At 41.1% G+C, this 27979-nt stretch overlaps 2 protein-coding genes across 7 annotated transcripts; one reads left to right on the forward strand and one right to left on the reverse strand.

Annotated features, from left to right (window-relative positions):
- Positions 1–357: 357 nt before the first annotated feature.
- On the forward strand, positions 358–18971 carry LOC135110846 (lymphocyte-specific helicase-like). 6 transcript variants are annotated; one of them, XM_064023437.1, is made up of 7 exons: positions 358–756; positions 3092–3248; positions 4019–4301; positions 4858–5065; positions 5936–6193; positions 17275–17859; positions 18649–18971. In XM_064023437.1, the coding sequence occupies exons 1-4, from the start codon at positions 722–724 to the stop codon at positions 4929–4931; spliced, it is 549 nt and encodes a 182-aa protein (XP_063879507.1). In that variant the 5' UTR covers positions 358–721; the 3' UTR covers positions 4932–5065; positions 5936–6193; positions 17275–17859; positions 18649–18971. The 6 variants fall into 6 exon arrangements, with proteins under 6 accessions (XP_063879507.1, XP_063879506.1, XP_063879508.1 ...); XM_064023436.1 differs by having other exon boundaries at positions 17275–18971; XM_064023438.1 differs by having other exon boundaries at positions 17377–18971.
- Positions 18222–24152, reverse strand: LOC135110845 (uncharacterized). Its single transcript, XM_064023435.1, has 7 exons — positions 23999–24152; positions 22200–23242; positions 21811–21940; positions 21069–21211; positions 19533–19680; positions 18569–18779; positions 18222–18400 (listed from the first exon to the last, which is right to left on the reverse strand). Exons 4-7 carry the CDS (start codon positions 21203–21205, stop codon positions 18288–18290), a joined length of 609 nt encoding a protein of 202 aa, XP_063879505.1. The 5' UTR covers positions 21206–21211; positions 21811–21940; positions 22200–23242; positions 23999–24152; the 3' UTR covers positions 18222–18287.
- Positions 24153–27979: the final 3827 nt, after the last annotated feature.

The following is a 27979-nucleotide window of genomic DNA, read 5'->3' on the forward strand; positions in this document are numbered from 1 at the left end:
TGTGTGACATGGGAGAGGATGAGACGGTGGAACATGTGGTGCTGGAGTGTGTGCAGTATGCCAGAGACAGGAATGAGATGATGCAAGTGATACTGACTGAGTTAGGGCATGATAGGAATGAAAGAGTGGAGAAGACAGGAAAGGAATGGATGGTGTTGTTGCTGGGACTGGGTAGAGAGGCCAATGAAAGGATGATTGAGGCGGTGAAAGAGTTTCTGGAGAGAATGTGGCGTGCCAGGTGTATGAACAATTAGGATAGAGGATGCTGTTCGTTTCTCTTTTTTTTTTTTTCCCCCTTTCTACAGGAGTTGCCGATCCAAAGGCCTGGCTCAGGAGTGATCCTGTGCCACCTGTACCATCAAGATCAAGATCAAGATGATAGAAGCAGTGAGGGCAGCAGAAGAAAAGAAGATGTGTGTGGCTGTGGTGGGGGTCCTGCGGCGCCCACGGGAAGGAGTGCAGTATGAGAAGGTCAGAAGAGAAACGAACCGCAAGATATGCATGGAACTCATGAAGGTCAAAATGGAATGGATGGCAGGGAAGAAGAGCAACGTGAGCTTCCTGGACATGGATGGGATCCTCGACCAGGACAAATTCTTCGGGAGAGACGGGGTCCACCTCAACCACAACGGGAATGAGAGGCTAGGACGTCGACTGGCCGAGTGGATGAGGGCGAGACAGGTGTGTTGTGTGGACGAGGCATGACGAGGAGGACCCACTGATGTCAGCGAATATGGAAGAAAAGAGACTAGCCAGGCAAGTAAATGTGTGAAGATTGGCTGTATGAATGTGAGAGGATGGGGTGTGGGCAAGTTTGAGGATGTATGCAAGGAGCTCAGGGAGTGGAGGTTCGACTTAGTCGGGCTCACTGAGACTCACCTGAGAGATGATGTACGAATGGAGGGATGCGAGTATGTTATGATTGGAAAGGGGCGTAAGGCACAGGAAACACTGGGAGGAGGCGTAGCCCTACTCTACAAGAAAGAAAGAGGACTGAAAGTAGAGGAGATTGATGTGGGGGAGTGTACAAGTAGTGAGGATGTGCTTGCAGTAAGAGTGGAATGCATGGATGGTTGTGGCAGACCAGAGAAGGTGGTATTGGTGGTAGCGTACATGACTGTCATGAGTGAAAGAGCAGAGAGGGAAAATAGGAGGAAGTATGACATACTTAAGAAAGTTGTGAGAGAGCATGGAGAGGAGAGAGTGCTAGTTATGGGTGACATGAATGCACATGTGGGAATACTGGGGGAACAGTTGAACAGGAATGGTGAAATGCTTGGAGAGTTCCTTGATGAACTGGGGCTGGAAAATCTGAATGTTTCTTTGGCTGAGGGGCGTGTGACTCGGAGTGCAAGAGAGCAGGAGTTGGCAATTGACTACGTGTTGGTGAATGGAAGAATGCGTGAAATTGTGTCGCATATGTGGATAGATGAGGATGGTTTGGTTGATATTGTGTCTGATCACAACATGCTGGTTGTGGAGTGCTTGATGCAGGGTGGGAATGAAGTGAAAGTGGCAAGTAAGAAAAAGAAGTGGAGACTGAGAGATGTAGGGTGGGAGAATTTTCAGGTTGAACTGAGTGAGAGAAGCTGGGACGACGGAAGTGTGCATGACGTGGAGCGTCTGAATGAGAAACTGGTTGAGGACGTGAGGGGTGCTGCTGAGAACCAGATAGGATTTGTGAAAGTAGGTAGAAGAAAAAATGTATGTAAACCATGGTGGAATGATTAAATCAGAGCGGCTAGGAAGGAGCGAAAGAGAATGAGTAGACAGTGTAGATGGCTGAGGAAAAAGAGGCATGAAAGCGATGAGGCAGAGAATGAGTATCAGAATGCACGGGCAGCGTATGTGAAGCAGCAGCGGTTCACAAGACGAATGATAATGAGTGCTAAAGTGAAGAGTGAAAGGAGTGTGATTCAATCTTTAAGGGAGAAAGGTATGGAAGGTGGCCGTGAATGGTACAAGTTCATGAGAGGTGAGAATATGTCAGGCAGTGTTGGTGTGGAGAATCTAAAAGTGGAGGGTGTAGTTATAACAGAGAAGGAGGGAATCAGGGAGGCAATCAAAGGGTTCTGGGAAGAAGTAGGTGGGGTAGGTGAGATGTTTAGTGTGAGAGAAGGATGTGTAACACTGGAAAGGAAGAATGCAGATGAATTGGATGAAAGAATCAGTAGGGATGAAGTGGAGAGGTGTGTGAGAAGGCAGAAGAATGGCAAGGCAGCAGGTCCAGATGATATACCCTATGAGTGCATGTGGTGCTGGAGTGTGTGAAGTATGCCAGAGACAGGTATGAGATGATGCAAGTGATACTGACTGAGTTAGGGCATGATAGGAATGAAAGAGTGGAGAAGACAGGAAAGGAATGGTTATTATTATTATTATTATTAATTATTATAGTTATAATTATTATGTTTGAGTGTGTTCTGGTGTCTGTTTGGGTTGGTTTGTGTGTGTTTTGGTGTGTTTGGAGTGTTTTGGGGAGTTTTGCATAGGTTTGGGTGTGTTTTGGGTTTTAGGAGATGTGGGTGTGTTTGGGAGTGTATTTCTCTCATTAGTAATATACAAATGTTAACCTTAAAAACACCCTTGAAAACCACAGTAACTTCAACTATAGACTTTCAAATACAGGTAGCAGGGTTCTCAAGGGTGTTTCTCCGGTCAGTAATGCAGAAATGTTAATCTGTTACTGGAACCTTAAAAACACCCTTGAAAACCACAGTAACTTTAACTACAGCCTTTTAAATACAGGTATCAGGGTTAACAAGGGTGTTTCTCCTGTCAGTAATGCAGAAATGTTGTTAATCTGTTACTAGAACCTGAAAAACACCCTTGAAAACCACAGTAACTTCAACTACAGCCTTTTAAATACAGGTAGCAGGGTTAACAAGGGTGTTTCTCCTGTCAGTAATGCAGAAATGTTAATCTGTCACTGGAACCTTAAAAACACCCTTTAAAACCACAGTAACTTCAACTACAGCCTTTTAAATACAGGTAGCAGGGTTCTCAAGGGTGTTTCTCCTGACCTAACTTAATGTAACCCAAGCAAACCACACCCTAACCTACCCTACCCTAAGCTAACACCTCCCCACAGATTCCCAGCACATTTTTTTCAGCGGCAGGTGAAGAGAGATGTAAACTCGGACATTCCACCGAAGAGAGAGTTGCTTGTGTACACCCCAGTGACTCCCCTCCAGCTCTCACTGTACACGGCAACTCTCACAAGCAACATGGAGGCGTTTGTGTCGAAGGTGTGTGTGTGTGTCTGTGTGTGTGTGTGTGTGTGTGTTTGGGAGGGTTTTGTGGTGTTTTTGGAGTGTTTGTATGTTTGTGTGTTTTGGTGTGTTTTGGTGTAGATAAATGTGTTTAATTTTATTTATTTATTTGTTTTTTTGGTATTTTATCTGATTTTTTTAATGTTATTTTTTTGTGATTATTATTCAGATAGTGTTTATTTTTTATTTAATTATTTATTTATTTATTTATTTTATTTATTTATTGGATGTGTGTGGCTGTGTTTGTGGGGGTAAGGGTGTGTTTGTGGGCTTTTTTTGTGTGTGTGTGTTTTGTGTGTTTTTGAGGTGTTCGGGTATTTATGGGTGTGTTTGTGGTGTTTGTGGATGTTCGTGGTAGATTTTTTTTTTTTTGGGGGGGGGTGTTTGTGTGTGCTTGTGGGAGTGTAGGGGTGTTTTTGTGGGTGTTTTTTTTTATATTTTTGGTGGTGTTTGTGTTTATTGTGTGTTTTTGTGTATTTTGGGGTGTTTTTTGAGTGTTTGGGATGTGTTTGTAGTGTTTTTGTGGTGTGTGAGTATGTTTGGAGTGTTTTTGTGTGTTTTGGGGTGTTGTTTGACTGTATTTGAGTGTGTTTGTGGTGTTTAGGTACATTTGGAGGTTTTTTTTTTGTGTGAGTGTGTGTTCTATTGCATTCTGAGACAAAATACGCACACATTTCCGTCAGATTACTCACATTTCATCACTTTTTCACATCCCAACCTAACGTGACCTGACCCGACCCAAACAGAACCCACAGTGTGACCTCCAAGCCCAGGACCACTGCCACCGCACGGGCCAAATGTCCCCAGTCCTTGTCCTCTGCCTGATCACCGCAGCCAGCACTGACGAGTGGACAGTGGAGAGAGCAGGGACCAAACGCAAACTAGAGCGCTTGATTATCCGGTCTGGCAAGTTCCGAGACGCCAGCCAGGGAGACCGGAGCTTCCAGAGGGTGGTGGGTGAGGCGGAGCTGCTGTCCCTGCTGAAGCAAAACGACCACCATAAGGAACATAGGGCTAGCAAGGGCCATGGTGGGTTATTGAGGGTATTTTAGTGGGGTTTTGGGGAAATAAGGGTGTTTTGGGATGTTTTTGGGCAGTTTGGGGGAGATAAGAGTGTACTGAGGTTTTTTGGTGTAGATAATGGTGTATTGAGGTGTTTTTTGGGGTAGATAAGGGTTTATTGAGGTATTTTTGGGATAGGTAAGGGTGTAATGAGGTGTTTTTGTGGTAGATAAGGGTGTATTGGGGTGTTTTTGGGGTAGATAAGGGTGTATTGAGGTGTTGGGTTAGATAAGGTTATTTTGGGGAGTTTGGGTGTTTTTTGGAAGTTTTTTGGGTGTTTTTGGGTGTTTTGGAATAACTAACGGTTTTTTGTGTGTGTTTTTGTGTTTTTGGATGTTTTAGGTTGATTTGGTATTTTTGGTTGTTTTGGAATAACTAAGGATGTTTTTGTGTGTTTTAGGATAAATTAGAATATTTTTCAGTTATTTATTTTTTTAATTTTTTAATTTTTTTTTTTTTTTGTGTGTGCGTGTGTATTTTTGACATTTTTAGGGGGAAGGGATCCTGATGTGACCTCTTGCAGGTCACATCACCAAAGAGGAGCTAAACCAACTGCTCCACAGAAGTGACCTGACCAAGAAGAAGAGAAGAAGCTGACTGGAGTTTTCAAGGTCATTTTAGAAGATTGAAAGGAAGAAAGGAAGAAAATTAATAAAAGGATAAATAATGAAGAAAAATTAATAGAAAGAGGAAGAAGGATGTAAAGGAATGACAAATTTGATTCCTTTAAGGTTAAAAAATATTGATTTTTTTTATATTTTTATTTATTTATTATTATTTTATTATTATTATTATTATTATTATTATTCTCTCTCTCTCTCTCTCTCTCTCTCTCTCTCTCTCTCTCTCTCTCTCTCTCTCTCTCTCTCTCTCTCTCTCCATTCATTTAATCTCACTGCCAGTTTGTCTTTTTGTGTCTGTCTGTTTGTTTGTTTGTTTGTTTAGTTTAATATTCTCAGATAAATATTCCATCTATTATTATTATTATTATTATTATTATTATTATTATTATTATTATTGTTAATATTTTGTCATATTTTTGTTTTCTTTGTTATTTTATTTATTCCTTTAATCTGCCAAGGAAAGTAATTATTTTTATTATTTATTTATTTTTTCACTTAATTTGTAACAAGGAAAGTAATTATTATTATCATTATTTATTTATTTTCTTTTAATTGGTAACAAAAGGCAATTTTAGAATATTCATCTTCATGTAATTACCTGTTTGTGTAATTGTAATATACTTTTACAATTGCATCTTTTTTTCAATATTATTATTATTATTATTATTATTACCATTACTATTATTATTATTATTATTATTATTGTTATTATTATTATTATTAATAAATTAATAATAATTGATTAATAATTAATAATAATAATAATAATAATAATATTGATAAAGCAACAATTTGGATTTAGGAGAGGGAGATCATGTGTTACAAAATTACTAAGTTTTATTCTAGGGTGGTGGATATAAATACTCAAGTCTGCTGCTACTACTACTACTATTACTACTACTACTACTACTACTACTACTACTACTACTACTACTACTACTACTACTACTACTACTACCACCAGCACCACTTCCGCAGGCAAAGCATGTTTCAATCAAGTTCTATGACATTGGGGGTCGCAGCTTCTCCCACCACAGCACCAGGTTAGCCCCGCATCCCCCCCACCTCCATCACCACCACCATCATGACCACCACCAGGGTACGAGGAGAGAGCCCCAAGTCCCTCCATTCAACTACTACTACTACTACTGCTGGTGGTGGTCATGACTATCAGGTGTCAAGAAGGACCCCCAGTGTGGATAATCAGTCGTCGGTGGACTCCAGGGGTCACAGAAGGTCAGTTGGGTCAGGTCAGGTTAGGTTAGGTTTAGTTGGGTTGGGTTAGGTTAAGTTAGGTTACCTCTCTCTCTCTCTCTCTCTCTCTAACTATTTGGTAGCTAAATTTCATGACATTTAGAGTTCACCTCAATATTTTTGTAACATTCTACTACTACTACTGTATTGTGTATGTTCAGCAGCATGTCATATTGTACTTGACTGGTGTGAAACAATACATGTAAGGTATAATCTTCATTATGCCGAATAAATTTCAAAAAGTGAAAAATAGATTACGTTTACAGTGTGTACAGTACTCACGAACCACAAATCCTGTGAAACCCGTTCCCGTGCTCTCTAGGGACTCACGGACCGCACGTCAATTACGTAATGGATGCAGTTAATTGTTTCATAATTTTACCTCTTAGAACCTTCAGAAAAGCCTTAAAATCTTGTTGCAGTAATCAGAAAAGCTTCAAAATCTTGTTGCAGTAACTTGATGTCATAATTTTTCTTTTAATTAGTTGATATTTTTTCGTATACATAGTAACTCTCTCTCTCTCTCTCTCTCTCTCTCTCTCTCTCTCTCTCTCTCTCTTAGTTTTGCAGTGTGTAGCAGGGCTGGGCACCACAAATGCACTCTAACTTCTGGAAACACAAACTCACAAGTGCAGATCCCGAATTTAAGTGTTTAGTACAAGCAGGAACACAAATTATAAATGTTGTTTAAATTTAATTCTTGACTACTTTGAGATGATGTTAATGTTACGATAGTCTTATTTATTTATTTGTTCTTTTTTATGTATTTATTTATTTTTATTTATTTATTTATCTATTTATTTATCTATTTATTTATTTATTTTATTTATTTTTTATTTTTTTATTCATTATACTGTGTGGTGATGCTAATGTTAGGATAGTTTGTTTATTGATATTTATTTATTTATTTATTTATTTTTGTTTGTTTATTTATTTATTTATTTATTTATTTTTATTTTTTTATTTTTTCATTGGAATTGCAAATGATCTCGTTATTTGTCCTTTGAAATTCTGGGTAGGTAATTATGATAGATTTAGATTTTTATTATTTATTTACTTTATTTTATTTTGTTATTTTTTTAAGTTCCTGTAATAGTGAACACATCAACTTCATATTTGTGTACAGGCAAATCTTAAATAACGCTTGAAATATATTGAAGTTTTATTTATATTACTTGTTACCGCCAGCAGGCGATGAAGGTTGATTCAGACCCACACGATGACACGAATCATTTATTGTATCTGATTGAATCCGGTTGGATCCACTTGAATTTGGTCAAAACCTGAAGACATACATTAATGATCATAGACAATATTCTGTATGAATAATTTGTGTAATACAGGTATGATTCTGCACGTTACTTATAGGATAATGTATTCTTACACAGACAGTTGTTACACTTACGTGTTTGGGTCTTGAGGTAATCGTTAAGTAATGCGCACGCCCTTTCTGACAGGTGCTCTAGGTAGGTCTATCTACTTCTCTCTCTGCACCGATACACGCCCTCCCTGCATGAGTGTCCTCAGCAAAGTGTCCCTATCGTCCTCAGTTACTGCCTGGGTTCCTACCCTGTCCATCGTTATCCATTAGCGACAGCGATAAGGCCAGCCTCATCTTAGCATCATGTCATAACAAGCATCCTTCATCTCCTTACATCAACACTACCTCAACACCGACTGTACCAGAAATTTGCTGACTTAGGCCTCGTCTTGGTCCTTGCCCTGACTTCCAGGTCCTTTCCTTCCTCATTGACAAACTCGCTTGCACAACAACTTCTTTCACCTGCTTGGCGGTAACACTCCCCTTGTCGGGCTTCGCTTGAAATTCACATATTACGTAAACTCACTTAGTCCCAGCGTCACCCAACAGAGTTCGTAACCGTTGGCCCTTTTCTCAGGAGTGAATGAGTTAGAGTTGTGCACATGGTCTTTCTCCATAGCAGATAAGTCTCTTCACCTGATCAACTGACTAACAATTCAATGTGATCAATACCTGAACTAGACAACGGCACATGGTGGGAAAGCAATTACGTTAATGAGTGTAAAAACCCCGACATTTACGTTTGGGTTCAAGCTGCAGGGGAAAAACTCTGTAACGTAGTCATTCACACCACTGGCGAGGCATCATTATGTACAGTACCGACTGGCGATATCTGCAACCACACGGTGGTCACTGGGCATCGGTTAGGAAAGCTTGGACATGTTTCCAACTCCGTCAGTATGTTACATTTACGACAGGTTTCACCCTCATCTCTGGTCAAGAACGAGTTTCATACCCTCAGCATCACACCAGTTCTCAGTTCATGGAGGTTCTTTGTTCATTACCACCGTGTCAGTCCTCAGGCTGATGTGCATAACGACATAACTGTGACCACAGAGTTTTAAAGGTTAGCATTCAAAGATGTCAGGATCTCTAGTGGTCTTTCTTCTTACGATGTGCTCCCCCTGGTGAAGTTCCCGTGACTCGGTGTTCACATGCAAGCATTGAAGAATCCTTGTCCTCCCCCTGGTCTACTACGTCCAGTTCGGCTCCAAGAATTAAGAATCCATCTGGAGTGACCTTGCTTCCTCTCTTGTTCATGCAAGGTGTCTGATCCCAAGACACTCAAACCCCTCGCTTGAGCGTTGTTGCAGGCAACCAATGATAGCATCTCGCCTCTGTCCTCTGTAAGCACACAGCCATAAGCACATAAATCACTCCCTGGTAGTATTTAGCCTCTGCAAGCACACGAACTCACCCTCTGGTGGTGTCTAACCACCTCTGGTGGTGTCTTGATCCCTGCAAGTACACAAGCTCACTTCCTGATGAATTCTGGTCTCTATAAGCACACAATCTTACTCCCTGATGGTGTCTGATCCCTGCAAGCACACACACAAGCTCGCTCCCTGATGGTGTCTGATGCCTGCAAGCACACAAGCTCACCCTGTGGTGGTGTCTAGCCTATGCATGCATACAAATGCACTCCCTGATGGAGCCTGATCCCTGCAAGCACACAAGCTCACTTCCTGATTGTATCTGCTCCCTGCAAGCACACGAGCTCAGTCGCTGAGGGTGTCTGCTCCCTACAAGCACACAAGCTCACTCTCTGGTGGTGTCTGGTCTTTGTAAGCACACCAGCTTACTCCTTGATAATGTTTGATCCCTGCAAGTACACAAACTCCGTTCCTATTGGTGTCTGGTGTCTGCCAGCACACAAGCTTTCTTCCTGATAGTGTCTGACCTCTGCAAGCATACAAACTCGTTCCCTGGTATAAGCGTACAAACTCAGTCCCTGGTGATAGCCTCAGCCAGCAAACAGCCTCAGTCCCTGGTGGTAGCCTCAGCAAGCAAACAACCTTAGTCCCTGGTGGTAGCCTCAGTAAGCATACAACCTCTGTCCTTGGTGGTAGCCTCTGCAAGCAAACAAACTCAGTCTCTGGTGTTAGCCTCTGTAAGTATACAAACTCAGTTCTGGTTGCCTCAGCAAGCAAACAAACTCAGTCTTTGGTGGTTGCCTCTGCAAGCAAACAAGCTCAGTCTCTGGTGGTTGCCTCTGTAAGCAAACAAACTCAGTAACTCAGTTTCTGGTGGTTGCTTCAGTAAGTATACAACCTCTGTCCTTGGTAGTAGCCTCTGCAAGCAAACTGTCTCTGGTGGTAGCCTCTGTAAGTATATAAACTCAGTTCTGGTTGCCTCTGCAAGCAAACAAACTCAGTCCCTGGTTGCCTCTGTAAGCAAACACAGTCCCTGGTGGTTGCCTCTGCAAGCAAATGACCTCAGTCCCTGGTGCTTGCCTCTGCAAGCGAACAAACTCAGTCTTTGGTGCTTCCTCTGCAAGCAAACAAACCCAGTCCCTGGTGCTCGCCTCTACAAGCAAACAACCTCAGTCCCTGGTGCTTGCCTCTGCAAGCAAACAAACTCAGTCTCTGGTGGTTGTTTCAGCAACACTCAGTCCTTGAACTTTTTTTTTTTTTTTTTTTTTTTTTTTTTTTTTTTGCAATAATTCGCTCGTGTCCCCGTCAGGGTCATAACAGGTCCTCTTTACACAATAATTCGCTCCTGCCCCCTGTCTGGGTCCAAAGCAGGTCCTCTTCATGCAATAATTCGCTCCTGCCCGCGTCTGGGTCCAAACCAGGTCCTCTTCACGCAATAATTCGCTCCTGCCCCCACATCTGAGTCCAAAGCAGGTCCTCTCCCTCTGGTATTGGAGGGAGTGAGAAGCCCGTCAGTGGCTCTGTGGGTCACCGTGAGCTACAGTCAACACCCAAACGAACACACACTTTACCTCAACCTTGGAGGGCCGGGCTTGCCTCCCGCCGCTCCATGAGCCACCGCTAACACTCGAGCGAACACACCCTTCCTCCCCAGGTCCTTGGAGGAGCAGGTTGGCCATCCGCCACTCCGTGCGTCACCGCCAACACACGAACAAACACACACTCCCCACCCAGTCCTTGGAGGAGCAGGGAGGCCGTCCGCTGCTCCGTGCGTCGCCGCCAACGCACAAATGAACACACTCCCTACCCAGTCCTCGGAGTAGTAGGGAGGACGTCCGCTGCTCCATGGCTACCGCTAACGCACGAACGAACACACACTCCTTACCCATTCCTCCAAGGAGTAGGGTGACTGCCCGTCGTTCCGTGCGCCACTGCCAACACATGAAGGAACACACTCTCTACCCCAGCTTTCCCACGGGCAGGCTTGCTGCCTGCCGCTCCGTGCGTCACCACAAACACGAATGAACACGCACACTACCCAGTCCTGGTTGGGGACCTTTCATCTCTTCTTGTGATGTCTGCTGCCAGGGGTGACGTCCACTCCGTGTGTCCGGCGTTGATGCTGCTTCCAGGGTGCCTTCTCAGGTCACACAGCACTGTCTACCTCAAGCGTGCGTCAAAGTACGTTTTGACTTCCGCCAGCAGGCGGCGAATGTTGATTCAGACCCACACGATGACACGAATCATTTATTGTATCTGATTGAATCCAGTTGGATCCACTTGAATTTGGTCAAAACCTGAAGACATACATTAATGATCATAGACAATATTCTGTATGAATAATTTGTGTAATACAGGTATGATTCTGCACGTTACTTATAGGATAATGTATTCTTACACAGACAGTTGTTACACTTACGTGTTTGGGTCTTGAGGTAATCGTTAAGTAATGCGCACGCCCTTTCTGACAGGTGCTCTAGGTAGGTCTATCTACTTCTCTCTCTGCACCGATACACGCCCTCCCTGCATGAGTGTCCTCAGCAAAGTGTCCCTATCGTCCTCAGTTACTGCCTGGGTTCCTACCCTGTCCATCGTTATCCATTAGCGACAGCGATAAGGCCAGCCTCATCTTAGCCTCATGTCATAACAAGCATCCTTCATCTCCTTACATCAACACTACCTCAACACCGACCGTACAAGAAATTCGCTGACTTAGGCCTTGTCTTTGTCCTTGCCCTCACCTCCAGCTCCTTTCCGTCCTCATTGACAAACTCGCTTGCACAACAACTTTCACCCGCTTGGCGGTAACATTACTAGGAAAAAAAAAATTAAACATCAGCACACGAATTTAATGAAAGTGTTTTACATTACAAATAAACAAGAAAGAGTTTGATATATTTATTTAAGACCACAAATACAGACTCTTAAAAACACTTTTTTATTCCTTATTTTTTATTTATTTATTTATTTATTTATTTGTTTATTTTCTGGGAGAGGATTAGCAAGCCTTTTTTTTCTCACACACGCACACTATTCTATCTATCTACCTATCTACATATCCTTACAAACACACGAACACACACACACACACACACACACACACACACACACACACACACTATCTATCTATCTATCTCACTCTATCTATCTATCTATGTATATACCAAAGCACCACAACACACACACACACACACACACACACACACACACTATCTGGTGCGAGCCATCAATCAGTAGTCCCTTCTAGATTAGACTTACCTTTAGGATTAATGTTAAGTATTTCCCCACCCCCTCTGTACATTTTCAGTTTGTTAACTGCCTAAATAATAAACCGTTTATTATTATTATTATTATTATTACTATCTATCTATCTATCTATCTATCTATGTATCTATCTGTCTATCAATCTATCTGTCTATCTATGTATATAACAAAGCACCACAACACACACACACACACTATCTATCTATCTATCTATCTATCTATCTGTCTATCTATCTATGTATATACCAAAGCACTACAACACACACACACACACACACACACACACACACTGTCTATCTATCTATCTATATAACAAAGCACCACAACACACACACACACACACACACACACACACACACACACATTATCTATCTATTTATCTATCTATCTATCTGTCTATCTGTCTATCTATATATATACCAAAGCACCAAAACAGTACAGTTTGTAGATTCTTCCTGCTGAAATATTTGTTGAAGGGTAAAGGAGATGTAAAGATATTTGCTGCATCTAAAATTATATGTATAGGTGTTGAGGTAAGAAGTGAATGTGAAGTGCACAATTTGTGTGTGATGTGTGTGGCATTTTTGAGTGGCTGTGAAAAAAATGTGTACTCCTATTTTCTGTTCACTGTGCACATGCTAAAATGAAAAAAAATGCATGAGAATTGTTTAAGAAAATATGTGCAGTCTAGTTTATATAGTCATAATACATAGATGGAATGAAGTAGTGTAGTTAAGTTCTGATGATATGATACAAGAACAATCTATTGCAATAACAACAAACAAAGAATTCTTAAAAATCCTTCGAGGCCTCGTTTAACTAATTTTTATTAACTTGCTGTAAAAATTAAGTAATAAGTCTGATGGAAAACTATGAAATTGTAGAATTATTATAGTAACAATAATGATAACTAGTAAGTGTTATGGTGAATTACTTGAACTACAAATAACTTAACAATCTCACCAATAACAAAAAGTATTTAAAAGACAAACACAGACACATGAAAAAACATCAGTCTTGCATAGATAGACAGATAGATAGGGAGATAGACAGATAGATATACAGACAGACAGATAGGTAGATAGATAGATAGATAGACAGACAGATAGATAGATAAATAGATAGATAGGTTAGCTAGTGTAGAAATGAGTAGACATATTGACACAGACAGACAAAACAGGTTGGTAAGTACAGTGCGATAGATAGATAGATGGAAAAAAAGAAAGACAAATAAATATATAATATAAACAAACAGGTGAATAAATAGAAAGCCAGATTACAAACATAGATACATATATAGATAAACAAAATAATTAGACAGTAAGAGGAGATTTGAACACACACACACACACACACACACACACACACACACACACATGTAAACCAGACATAAGATAAATAAGTAAAATTAATAATAATAATAATAACTAATCTTCTTTCTCTCCCCACTTCTTACCTACACCCACTACTGTCCCCTACTCACCAACACAACACTTCTACACCATTTTCCTACATGTGAACATCCCCACTACAAGCACACATCCTTTCCTACATCAAACATGCTCTCTACCACACCCATAACATCATTTCCCAACAATCTATCATCCTTTTCTACATACAAAACACTCTTACCAAATTCTTTGAATACTTAACTTCCAAAGTGGAGCACATTGTGACTCTCTTCCCTTTTGCAAAGATCTCCATTCTTGGAGACTTCAGTGTTCACCACCAGCTTTGGCTTTCCTCTCCCTTCACTGACCATCCTGGTGAACTAGCCTTCAACTTTGCTATCCTCCATGACCTAGAGCAATTGGTGCAACACCCTACTTGTATTCCTGACTCTTGGAGATACACCCAACATTCTTGACTTTTTCCTGACCTCTAATCCTGCTTATGCTGTCACTCTTTCTTCTCTGTTGGGCTCCTCCAACCACAATCTCATATCTGTATCTTGTCCTATCACTCCCGTTCCTCCTCAGGATCCCCCTAAGCGAAGGTGCCTCTGGCGTTTTGCCTCTGCTAGTTGAGGGGGCCTGAGGAGGTATTTTGCTGATTTTCCTTGGAATGACTACTGCTTCCGTGTCAGAGACCCGTCTTTGTATACTGAGTGCATAACAAAGGTGATAGTGTTTGGCATGGAGGCATACATTCCTCACTCTTTTTCTCAACCTAAACCTTCCAAACCCCGTTCTTGTGCTATATATGATAGAGAGGTAACCCACAAAAGGTACTTAAGCCGTCCATCACCAGAATCTCGTGCACTTTATATTTCTGCCTGGGACCATGCTAAGTCTGTTCTCCAACTAGCCAAAAAATCCTTCATTAACAGAAAGTGTCAAAATCTTTTAAGATCTAACTCCCCTTGTGACTTCTGGCATCTAGCCCAAAATATCTCCAATAACTTTGCTTCTTCTTTTTTTCCCTCCTCTATTTCAACCAGATGGCACCACTGCTATCACATCTATTTCTAAAGCTGAACTCTTTGCCCAAACCTTTGCTAAAAACTCTACCTTGGACGATTCTGGGCTTGTTCCTCCCTCTCCTCCACCCTCTTGACTACTTCATGCTACCTATTAAAATTCTTCATAATAATGTTTTCCATGCCCTCGCTGGCCTACCTTGGACGATTCTGGGCTTGTTCCTCCCTCTCCTCCACCCTCTTGACTACTTCATGCTACCTATTAAAATTCTTCATAATGATGTTTTCCATGCCCTCGCTGGCCTAAACCATTGGAAGGCTTATGGACCTGATGGGGTCCCTCCTATTGTTCTCCGAAACTGTGCTTCCGTGCTTGCACCTTGCCTAGTCAATCTCTTTCAGCTCTGTCAGTCAACATCTACCTTTCCTTCTTGCTGGAAGTTTGCCTACATTCAACTTGTTCCTGAAAAGGGTGACTGTTCTAATCCCTCAAACTACCATCCTATTGCTTTAATTTCCTGCTTATCTAAGTTTTTGAATCTATCCTCAACAGGAAGATTCTTAAACATGTCACTTCACAGCCTTCTATCTGATCGCCAGTATGGGTTCCATCAAGGCCGCTCTACTGGTGATCTTCTGGCTTTCCTTACCGAGTCTTGGCCATCCTCTTTTAGAGATTTTGGTGAAACTTTTGCTGTTGCCTTGGACATATCAAAAGCTTTTGATAGAGTCTTGCACAAAGCTTTGATTTCCAAACTACCCTCCTACGACTTCTACCTTTTCTCTGTAATTTCATCTCAAGTTTCTTTTCTGACCATTCTGTTGCTGCTGTGGTAGACAGTCACTGTTCTCCTAAATCTATTAACAGTGGTGTTCCTCAGTGTTTTGTCCTGTCATCCACTCTCTTCTTATTAATCATCAATGACCTTCTAAACCAAACTTCTTGTCCTATCCACTCCTACGCTGGTGAAACCACCCTGCACAACCTTCCAGACAACTATCCCCTCTTCTTCAGTGACACTCAACTGCCCCCCTCTTCTACACTGAACATCCTCAGTCTGTCCTTTACTTTTACACACCCATTTCTTATCTAAACATAAATGTAATTAGCTTATGAATTACCTAGTTATTTTTTGATTAGTTACTGTGAGAAAATTACTTATACCACCTTTATTAGTTTGTTTTATTCATTTAAATGTTTCTATCAAGTCCCCACACACACACACACACACACACACACACACACACACACACACACACACACACACACACACACACACACACACACACACACACACACACACACACACACCGATCCCTTATCTGAACACAAATGAATTTAGCTTATCAATTACCTAGTTATTTTCTGATTACTTACCATGAGGAAATTACTTACATCACCCTCATTTATTTTGTTCATTTAAATACTTCTATCAACTTTCCACGTGCACACACACCCATTCCTTATCTAAACACAAATGTAATTAGCTTATGAATTACCTAGAGTTATTTTCTGATTACTTACTGTGAGAAAATTACTTATATTAACTTTATTAGTTTGTTTTATCTATTTAAATACTTCTATCATGCCCCCATACACACACACACACACACACACACACACACACACACACACACACACACACATTTCTCATCTAAACACAAAAATAACTTATGAATTACCTAGTTATTTTCTGATTACTTACCATGAGAAAATTACATATATGATCTTCATTAGTTTGTTTTATGTATTTAAATACTTATATCAAGTCCCCATATACATGCACACCCATTTCTTATCTAAACACAAATGTATTTATCTTATGAATTACCTAGTTATTTCCAGATTAAATACCATGAGAAAATTACTTGTATCCTCAACACAACCTTCCAGACAACTGGAAGGTTGTCTTCTTCAGTGATACTCAACTGTCCCCCTCTTCTGCACTGAACATCCTCGGTCAGTCCTTTACTTATAATCTGAACTAGAAACTTCACATCTCATCTCTAGCCAAAACAGCTTCTAAGAAGTTAGGTGTTCTGGGACATCTCTGCCAGTTTTTCTCACCCTCTCTCCCCCTACCCAGCTGCTAACTCTACAAGGGCCTTATCCATCCATGTATGGAGTATGCTTCACATGTCTGGGGGAGGGGGTTCCACTCATACCACTCTTCTAGACAGGGTGGAATCAAAAGCTTTTCGTCTCATCAACTCCTCTCCTCTGACTGACTGTCTTCAGCCTCTCTCTCATCACCACAGTGTTGCATCTCTAGCTGTCTTCTTCCACTATTTTCATGCTAACTGCTCTTCTGATCTTGCTAACTGAATGCCTCCCCTCCTCCCCTATTCTGTCCACCTCTCTATTGCAAGAGTTAACCAGTATTCTCAATCGTTCATCCCTTTCTCTGATAAACTCTGGAACTCCTTGCCTGCTTCAGTATTTCCACCTTCCTATGACTTGAATTCCTTCAAGAGGGTTTCGAGAAACTTATCCTTCAGTTTTTGACCACTGCTTTGGACCCTTTTCTGGGACTGGCATCTCATTGGGCTTTTTTTATTTATTGGATTTTTGTTGCCCTTGGCCAATGTCCCTTCTACATAAAAAAAATACTGTTTTGATCATGTATAGGTTCTGTAGCTACAGAAGGTTATCCAGAGTGTATCACTAAGAACTATTTGCTTGCAGGATTTATGCAGGAGAGTGAAAGACTGCCTGCTGCTGCCTTGATGCAAGAAAGCTTAGGCCACCCCACCTCACCCATGTCTTGACAGTTAATTCATGCTGCAGCCCTGCCCACCAGTCCCTTGAAGCCTGGGGAGTCAGGAGGGACCAGCAGGTGATCAGTGTAGGAGTGGAGAGCAATGGACTGGCAGGAGTTGAAGCCGTGCTGAAGGAGATGGAGTGGATGGTGAAACCTGGTGCCGGTCAACCCAACAGAGTCTCGGCAGAATTGGGTCTTCATTCGTCATGGATGGAGTGGAGGACAAACCCTGGTGCCAGTCAACTGTCCTCAAGTGAAGTGTTATGACTGAATTGGGCCATCATAGAGTGAAAATGATGCAGCTCTGTTCAGCTCTGTCAACACTGTGTCTTCAAAGTGCAAGTGGAGTCCTGATAGAAGTGGAGAAGTGGGTGGCCTTTGCTGAATGTTGCAGAACCTGAGCTACACATCAGCCCAACACTTGTGGGCGGTGGTCTAGTGGTGTTGCTGTCCTGAGGCTGGGAAACTCTCAATTCCAGCATCCAGCAACCTTTTTTCTGCATGGAAAGGCATGTGCAAACTTCAGAAACTGCTTGTCATGTTGAAAGAATAAAAATTTTGTTGTAATCTGCCTTAAGCTCAAAAAAAGAGTTGATGTGGTTGGTTTCAATTTCCCCCAGCAGTGAAGGAAGGACCTGGTCAGAGTCTAAGCTGTGATTTGCACATAGAGGCCACATCTCTCCCTTCAGTCAGGGAGGGTCAGAATTCTATAGACACCCTGACCCGGGACCTCTATGTGGAAATTGCATCTTAAACTTGGTCTATATATAGACTTACGTCATAGGTCATCGTTCCTTCACTGCTGACCAACCACATCAACTCGTCTTTTTTTTTTCCATTTTTTTTTCCCCAAGGACAATGACCAACCACATCAACTCCATTTTTTTTTTCTTTACTCACTTCAAGATACAGAAGACAGAAGGTTATATGAAAACTATTATATACAAGGCAGCAGTTGATGACTGATGGCTGTTAGGTGAGGCTGGGATGAGAGGGTGTTGCAGGTGATGTTCCCAGGTGAGGTGGAGAGTGGTGTCACCTTGGCACACACTGAACATAATGTATCTTCCATCAGAAAAGAATATAAATAAATAAAGGTAGAAGAAACAAAAAAGAACAAGAAAAGCTGAAAAAAACATTTCTAACAGAATAACAGAAAAAAGCAGGATAGAAGATATAGGAAAAAAAAAAAAAATACAGAAATAAAAAAAAAATAACCTCTCTCTCTCTCTCTCCCCCACACAACATTCCTTCTCTGGGCTCCTGTACTGCTCCTTACAGCCACTCTCTTCCTGCAGAATGAGCGGTGTCCTTCAGTGGCCTCATGGCCCAGTCCTGCAGGATGTACTGCTCTAGAGTCTGTCACTGCCACCCACTGCCAATGAGTGTCCTTCACCAGCCCGGACAGGTCCAGATTTTCAATGACATGCTGTTGGGAAACACTTGCTGAGATCACTTAATGAGATCAGGGACAGAGAGAGAGAGAGAGAGAGTTTCCCTAATCCTTTAATTTGATCACTATCATCCTCTATTTTTCTTCACCTCTTTTGTTTATCTTACATTTTGACTTCTAATGAAGCATAAGTCTGTATTTTACTTGTATTAAATTGCCTGCCATTAATATACCTGTACATTTATCCACTTGTGTGTGTGTGTGTGTGTGTGTAGTGATAGAAGGGGAAAAAAAAAATAATTCACACTTCACTTTAGCATGTTTGTATAATGAACTTGGTTGAAAAAAGAAAGAGCAGGGAAGAGGAAAGTGAAGGAGGTAGAGGAAGAGATACAGTACAAAGCAAGGGAAAAATTATCACTTTGCTTTCCACCTGTAAGTTCCACACTCCCTCAAGAATGTAGGGCTGTTGGATTTTTCACTTCACTACAGGATAAGGCCTCCCCTATTCACTGACAAGGATCAAGCCAAATACCATACCACACTGGCTCAAAGTGTCTTGTTAGGACTGAAAGCAGGGCTTCTGACTTTCAAAATAACCGAGTTTTAAATCCTGTACATATTCCCAAGTCGAAATAGTCTTTATCTGGCTCAGAATTCAAACTTGGGTCATCTCATCAGTAAGCCAAGAGTAATTATTCCTTCACCACTTCACCCCTTAGCTATATGTATATAGAATGTAATCTAAATGAGAGAGAGAGAGAGAGAGAGAAACTTGTTCTAGCTTACCATGAAAGTTGTTGCCATGATTATTTGAGTACTGATGTGCAACATAGTGGTGCCTCCCTTGGTGATGGGGTCCACCACGGCCCCGGCCCCATGGGTGATGGTGGTGGAAAGGTGGGCCATCTTTCCCTCCGTCTCTGCCCTCAGGTTGCTGTACACAGGTAATCATTGACATCATCTTGGACTCATTTCTTCATTTGCACAAGATATTCATAAGGCTATCAGTATTTATATAGGAGTGGTCAACATGTGTGTTAGCAGGCTAGCATATCATGTTTATTAATGAAATATATACTGATGGACCAAATTATCAATTTAAAAATCCTTTATCTTGCTTATTCTTTTTAAAAAGTGGTCATAACAGGTCTTCACTTGCTCCTGACTAAGTACTTTATCATTATGGAACATCTCAGTTCCTGAACTCCTTCCTGCCTCTTCTGAGGTGGGCAAGACCATGTGAAGTCCCAGGAGTAAAGTCAACAGGATAAATTCTTGCAATTCAAATTAGGTAACTGATTTTGTATGTCTATATAGAGTACAAGATAAATAATACTTTATCACATACTGTTTAATAAAACCGAATATAGTTAATGAGAGAGAGAGAAAGGTGACTGGAATAGAGAATAAATTGACAAGAGCATGTAAGAAGTCTTCTACTCTGCCCATGCCCTCAAGAAAGTTTGAGGAAATAACTTTAAACACAAAAATTTGCAGTTTTTTTCAAGAATTATCTTCCTTTTATTGTGATGGAATTATCAGTATATCAGTGTTAGAGAAACATGCAAATTCTTAATATAGAGCAGGGGTTGTTAATCTCACACCAAAAACCATGTAAGAAAATCATTAAAAGATATCATCATCACACATTATGTTTCTATAATCTTGCTTTTCAAAATTTTTCCTAATTACGAGCTGGCAAGATAATGTTTATAAACCATTATCTTATTTCTTTTAATAGACTACTATCCAAATCTGACTGATGGTTTTGTTCTTTTATTATTACCAATATTTTTGCTTCCTACTCATTAAAATACAATACTAACTCCTGTCAAACTTCCTTTCTTTAGATAAATCTCACTCACTACTTCCCCCCCTTAACAAAAAAAAAAAAAAAATCCATATATAATTTTTTCCGCATTATAAAAATTTGTAAGAGCTGCAATGCAGTGCACAAAAAAAAGGAGCCAAATTTTCTCTCCTTTCTCTTTCAATATAATAAAAAAAGCAAGACATGGGACAGTAGTGGAATCTTTTAAGTGTTAAATTCTACCTTGGTGTTAATTCACAGTGCCCAATGAAGTGGAGAAGCAAAATAAAAACAATTAACCACTTACCACCATCACCACATCTCTATTTTCTGCTCAAAACAAAGATATAGAGGTGGAGATAAGAAATAAAAATTCATAAGAGAGATACCATCACTCAGAGAAAAATAATGACCCAAATAAAGCAGGTGGCACACACTGATGAAGTTTTGAAGCAACATCCCCATACCTTGACACACTATTCCAACACTCAAACGCTGTTAATCCAACTCACAAAAGGGAGCGGCGGCTCTCGCAGCAAAGGAGGATAACCTTTCGCTGCAGAAGGTGGGCAGAGCACCGACTGGGGAGGCATATCACCCACTTACCCCTGTCCCCAGCCCCCAACAGCCACCATCTGCTGATACCCATCTGTTCCTGCATATATTCCAGAAAGTAACATTAGAAATATTCAACTCTTATCTCATCTATGAGCAAGCAGTGATGTTGATTCTTCACTGTATAACAAGGTACAGAGAACAAAAGTTTGACATAACTTAGTTTAGATATAATAATCCATAAAAGTGTAACATAGTGAATTGCATCGAATAAAAAAGTGGCAATATAAGGTAATCAAAATATTATTGGTGCCTCATGCTGCAGGCTTACCGTGGCTTTACATCATGTGTCTGGCACTCACTCTGACAGATATTTTTCTTTTGTTCATGGGTATAATTAATTTATTTGTATTCAGTACATCAGTTTCATGATGTTGAAAGCAAAATATGAGAATGAATCCACAGATATGGCAACTTTTGGATATTGTGATATGCTCTTCCTCATCTATGATTAGTCATTACACAAAAATAAAGGTTTAATGTAATTATACACTTCAAAAACAATTATCCTTTCAACTTACACAGCCTTCAAAAAGTTAGTAGAAGAGTAAGTGATATCATGTATATCTGAAATAAAAAAAAGCTGTCAGGTGAAAATATACTACTGAAGTTGAAAATGATCAACACAACGTATCTAACCTGGCATCAAGGGTGTCTGCTTGCCCTCCTCTACTGTAGCAGGGGAAGGCATCACAGGAATGCTACAGACCCAGTGAGGGTTGTAGCTGTAGTCCCCAAACCCTCCATACATCATGGGCATGTGGTACACCTGACAATACATTTACAATTATTTAGTTCAACAGAAACGAAGATCAAACCTATATACTTTTGGTGAGATTGAATAAAAAGATAAATACATATATGGCAACTGGATGCAGTTCCCTTCAAATTACTTATGTAAAAATAATATAAAATATATAGAGGTGTAATCTTTTGTCATCCCCTCCTTAATGTGGTGTTTGTGATTTTTTTTTTGACAGGATAGAAAAATAAATAAGTAAATAAATATCTTCATGAAATTTATTTACCATATAAGGGGGCACTCCTGGGTTCATCTTCATTGCTTCTGAATCTAGACCTGAAAATAAAGAGATGTGTTGATCAATTTCCAAGCATAAATATTTACATCATGAAATCATAAGCAATTCCTGATTTGCAAGGATCTACATCAGTAACTTCTTGCACTGATAGCGGATATGTTCTACTGCTCCCAAATTTGGTGACACACACAATAAATTATTTCCATCATCTATAACAGGCATATGGATGTGACCCACAACATATCCTTTGTAACACATGATAAATAACAATGGTAGTGGTGCCAGATGAAGAGAGAGAGAGAGAGAGAGAGAGAGAGAGAGAGAGAGAGAGAGAGAGAGAGAGAGAGAGAGAGAGAGAGAGAGAGAGAGAGAGAGAGAGAGAGAGAGAGAGAGAGAGAGAGAGAGAGAGAGAGAGAGAGAGAGAGAGAATTTCATAATCGACAGTCAGCAGCAGGCAGCTCTAATAGTTGCAAGTGTAAAATTAAAAGATCCTCTACATAACACGGTGATCTGCAGTAAAGTCCTCACCAGGCTGTAAGCATCCACAGTTACAAGCTGTGGTCATCTGCTCAATGGAGTGTGTACAGTTATAATCATCAAAAACAATTAATTATAATAAACACTGCCAAAAACTGGACTTGGTTCTTACTAATCACAACTTGGTAAAATTTTATTTGAACTTTGCTTTGATCAAAAGATTACCATAATCTGAATTAAATCAGTCTGAATTAAATTACTATTTAAGGTATTGTCAATCTATCATTCTACATCAGCCTGAAATTCTTGTTTCGTTGTGGGATAAAATACATCCTTTTAACTGCCTTTTATGATGTGCAGAACTTATGGCTACAGTGTTCATGGCCAGGCCACAGATAGTGGAATCACTTATCTTGAACATTAGGATCCCATGCCTCTGGCCTGGCTGGCACGGTGGTGGCAGTGGAGATGGAGATAGCAGGTGGTGGTGGCAATGGCTGTGGTGGAGTGTTGTACTCAGATGGGATGCAACTTTCATCAGCAGGGGAAATGGACTGTAAACCCGAGACTCACTCAAATTAACCTATGCAATAACACTGATATTATATGACAATTATAGTTTTAGAACATAATAAGCATAGTGAGAATTTAGCTAGTCAAGATTGATGCATTTATGTTATCCTTATGCCAGTTCTTAAGAACTCCCCACAAGCAGATGACCATGATAAAGTTGTACTCAAGAGCACCAAACTTTCTCATAAGGCAGCTCAGTAATATATTGGGATAACTGTGATAGCAGCAAACCACAGTGAAAGGGATTCACAGTGCTTATATTAGCAATAACAGGTTCGTATCAGTTAATCAGGCTGTGACACCTCAATGTCCCACAACCAAAACCACCAGCTTTCACACCGTACCACAGCTACTACCAGTGGCGGCTCGTGACTGTTACTGATGGGGGGGGGCTGTCTCACATTCAGACAAATAAAATCTTAAATGCTTTTATTGTTATTGTCTAACATACCATTGATTGATAGATTATAAAGATAAACAGATAATTATTTAATTCTTTAGGTCTTATTCTAACAGTAAATGCTTGACTTCCTTAGTGCTAGCTTAGGCTATTTGAAAAGGAAGTCCATTCTCCTGTTTCTGTTTTGTCCAAACAGATCAATAACTTTTTCATTTAAACCTGGCATATTATTCATAGAAATCTTCTCTATTGAAATCATGGCAAGTGCATTTAGCCTCTCCATCCCTGACAAACTGAAAAACACGATCGAAAATAAGACCAACGCAAGAACACTCACCTAGCCACAACAACCGAGACAAGACTGCGCTGGATGCAGTCCACACTCGCCATTATGCCTGGGAAGTCTCTCCCCATTTCTCCCCGCTTTGGTATCATTAAATAGTAAATAATTTCCGTACTTCCTCACTGTTTTGCAGTATTTTTTTTCCATATAAACATATGAAAACTGGTGTTTTCATGTGAATGATAGTCAAACATAAATAAACATTATTTTCGTGAATCCTAGAAATCCACTGGGGGGGCTGCAGTCTCGCAATCCCTATTGACGAGTCGCCACTGGCTACTACCTACATCCAGGTCCACCATGACCCGAGCTGAGGCTTCTCTTCTGCCCACAAGCCCCGGAAGTGCCCACACTTACTAAGAATTCATCAAGTGGGAATATTCTGAGAATATACAAATCTGCAAGACATCCTGACAAGACTCTCACCACCCAGGCAGCTCTGACTTCCCCGCAATTGCACTCATCCACAGTTGAGATAAGCTTATTGCCAGTCACCACTCATCGGAGAGAAGGGATGAGTGCGTGATGCTTTGTGGCAATCGAAGAGAGAGAGAGAGAGAGAGAGAGAGAGAGAGAGAGAGAGAGAGAGAGAGAGAGAGATTGGGGAGGGGTGGTGGCAGCAGGCAACACGGAGCAACGGAGGTGTTAAAAAGCATGCAATTTACCGATAAGCATTATACAACATTATTGCGGTGATTAAAAGTACTCCTGTAAAATGCTACGTGGCATCATCTCTCAGCTGTTTTCAAGGTCGCTCGGGCTCGCTCCCCCCCCTTCCTCCCTCCTCCCTCGCTTTGATGATGCCACGTAGCATTTTACAGGAGTACTTTTAATCACCTCAATAACTGTGTATTCGCGTCCAACCAACGCCTACAGACTCCTGACCTGACCAGCCAAACCTAACCACAGCTAAAGAACAATTAGACCGCGAATAAGTGAACAATCTTCCTCATTCCGAGGTGATATTTTCTCCCTCTTTCAGTAAATGTAAATCACCGCTATTTCCGAACACAGCTCCTGCGGATGAAATAGAATAATTAACGTGTTACCATAGGGTGAACAGGTCGTCCCAAGGAAATGCCATAAGGTACTACGCTAAACACACGTGAGAAATTGATGAAGGTTGATGACGCCATTCACCTTTCCACTGCCTTGGCTTCCTGAGTTTAATAGAATGTTGTAGCGTAAGTCCATGCTCTAATTTCGAAAGATAATGGCAGCAAAATAAGTAGCCGTTGCTCTTATTAGTGTCTTTATATTTTTGCTCAGTTAAGAACCTCTGAGTTAATAAATGTCACTAAATGTTGAAGCTTAAGTTCAATGTGTAATTTTGAACAGAGAAGGTATGTATGCATGTACGTAAATTTGTAGGGGTGGTGATGATGCGTTGCTACAAGCTCATGTTTTTTCCGACAATAAATTTGGTATCGCGTGTGTCAGAATTCACACAAATTATTGCTTCACAAGGTCTGAAGGGGCGCGGAGCTCGTGAAATATGGTGATGAAAAACTGCAACACATCACAGCTGACGCACGCACGCGGAACAGTTATTGAATGCGGCGGAATGAGGGAAGCGGAGTTATGAGGCCTCGGAACAAAAAGCAATACGAGTACAAGCATGGACAAAAGTCGAGTAACATTCTCTATTGACTTTCACTGCATCGAACATTTTGACATTTTCTCAGTCTTTAAGTCCTCTGACCCACCGACACACTATCTGTTCTCTATTCTGTAAGGAGGCTGTCAGCAGACCACACTTCATATTGAGCAAAAGTTAAACACAATGAAAATGAATGCAAAATGGTACACTTTTGACCACGCCTGTACTTAGTAGAGGGTCTGTGTCAAGGAGACTTCAATGTTCACCACCAGCTTTGGCTTTCCTCTCCCTTCACTGACCATCCTGGTGAACTAGCCTACAACTTTGCTATCCTCCACGACCTAGAGCAATTGGTGCAACACCCTACTCGTATTCCTGACCGTCTTGGAGATACGCCCAACATTCTTGACCTTTTCCTGACCTCTAATCCTTCTGCTTATGCTGTCACCCTTTCTTCTCCGTTGGGCTCCTCTGATCACAATCTCATATCTGTATCTTGTCCTAACGCTCCAATCCCTCCTCGGGATCCCCCTAAGCGAAGGTGCCTCTGGCGTTTTGCCTCTGCTAGTTAGGGGGACCTGAGGAGGTATTTTGCTGATTTTCCTTGGAATGACTAATGCTTCCGTGTCAGAGAACCGTCTTTGTGTGCTGAGCGCATAACAGAGGTGATAGTGTCTGGCATGGAGGCGTACATTCCTCACTCTTTTTCTCGTCCTAAACCTTCTAAACCTTGGTTCAACACAGCTTGTTCTCATGCTATACATGATAGAGAGGTGGCCCACAAAAGGTACTTCAGCCTTCCATCACCAGAATCTCATGCACTTTATATTTCTGCCCGGAACCATGCCAAGTCTGTTCTCCAACTAGCCAAAAACTCCTTCATTAACAGAAAATGTCAAAACCTTTCAAGATCTAACTCCCCTCATGACTTCTGGCATCTAGCCAAAAAATATCTCCAATAACTTTGCTTCTTCTTCTTTCCCTCCTCTATTTCAACCAGATGGCACCTCTGCTATCACATCTATTTCTAAAGCTGAACTCTTCGTTCAAACCTTTGCTAAAAACTCTACCTTGGGCGATTCTGGGCTTGTTCCTCCCTCTCCTCCACCCTCTGACTACTTCATGCCACCTATTAAAATTCTTCGCAATGATGTTTTCCATGCCCTCGCTGGCCTAAACCCTCGGAAGGCTTACGGACCTGATGGGGTCCCTCCTATTGTTCTCCGAAACTGTGCCTCCGCGCTTGCACCTTGCCTAGTGAAACTCTTTCAGCTGTCTGTCTGTCAACATTTACCTTTCCTTCTTGCTGGAAGTTTGCCTACATTCAATCTGTTCCTAAAAACGGTGACCGTTCTAATCCCTCAAACTACCGTACTATTGCATTAATTTCCTGCCTATCTAAAGTTTTTGAATCTATCCTCAAAAGGAAGATTCTTAAACATCTATCACTTCACAACCTTCTATCTGATCGCCAGTATGGGTTCCGTCAAGGCCGCTCTACTGGTGATCTGGCTTTCCTTACTGAGTCTTGGTCATCCTCTTTTAGAGATTTTGGTGAAACTTTTGCTGTTGCCTTGGACATATCAAAAGCTTTTGATAGAGTCTGACACAAAGCTTTCATTTCCAAACTACCCTCCAACGGCTTCTATCCTTCTCTCTATAACTTCATCTCAGGTTTCCTTTCTGAACGTTCTATTGCTGCTGTAGTAGACGGTCACTGTTCTTCTCCTAAATCTATTAACAGTGGTGTTCCTCAAGGTTCTGTCCTGTAACCCACTGTCTTCTTATTATTCATTAATGATCTTCTAAACCAAACTTCCTGTCCTATCCACTCCTATGCTGATGATACCACCCTGCACTTTTCCACGTCTTTTCATAGACGTCCAACCCTTCAGGAGGTAAATATTTAACGCAGGGAAGCCACAGAAAGCTTGACTTCTGATCTTTCTAAAATTTCTGATTGGGGCAGAGCAAACTTGGTATTGTTCAATGCCTCAAAAACTCAATTCCTCCATCTATCAACTCGACACAACCTTCCAGACAACTATCCCCTCTTCTTCAATGACACTCAACTGTCCCCCTCTTCTGCACTGAACATCCTCGGTCTGTCCTTTACTTATAATCTGAGCTGGAAACTTCACATCTCATCTCTAGCTAAAACAGCTTTTATGAAGTTAGGTGTTCTGAGACGTCTTCGCCAGTTTTTCTCACCCCCCCCAGCTGCTAACTCTGTACAAGGGCCTTATCCGTCCATGTATGGAGTATGCTTCACATGTCTGGGGGGGTTCCACCTCATACTGCTCTTCTAGACAGGGTGGAATCAAAAGCTTTTCGTCTCATCAACTACTCTCATCTAACTGACTGTCTTCAGCCCC

The sequence above is a fragment of the Scylla paramamosain genome, chromosome 21, assembly GCF_035594125.1.
Source record: "Scylla paramamosain isolate STU-SP2022 chromosome 21, ASM3559412v1, whole genome shotgun sequence".
NCBI lineage: Eukaryota > Metazoa > Arthropoda > Malacostraca > Decapoda > Portunidae > Scylla > Scylla paramamosain.

Excerpts from the sequence above, each read along its gene's own strand:
- LOC135110845 (XM_064023435.1), bottom strand. The coding sequence starts at position 21,205 with ATGGGTATCAGCAGATGGTGGCTGTTGGGGGCTGGGGACAGGGGTAAG. Across the intron at positions 19,681-21,068 it reads GAGAGCCGCCGCTCCCTTTT|CAACCTGAGGGCAGAGACGG; the intron begins GTGAGTTGGATT and ends ACCTGTGTACAG. Across the intron at positions 18,780-19,532 it reads TCATGGCAACAACTTTCATG|CATGTCATTGAAAATCTGGA; the intron begins GTAAGCTAGAAC and ends GTTTCCCAACAG.
- LOC135110846 (XM_064023436.1), top strand. The coding sequence starts at position 722 with ATGTCAGCGAATATGGAAGAAAAGAGACTAGCCAG. Across the intron at positions 3,249-4,018 it reads TGGAGGCGTTTGTGTCGAAG|AACCCACAGTGTGACCTCCA; the intron begins GTGTGTGTGTGT and ends CGACCCAAACAG. Across the intron at positions 4,302-4,857 it reads TAGGGCTAGCAAGGGCCATG|GTCACATCACCAAAGAGGAG; the intron begins GTGGGTTATTGA and ends GACCTCTTGCAG.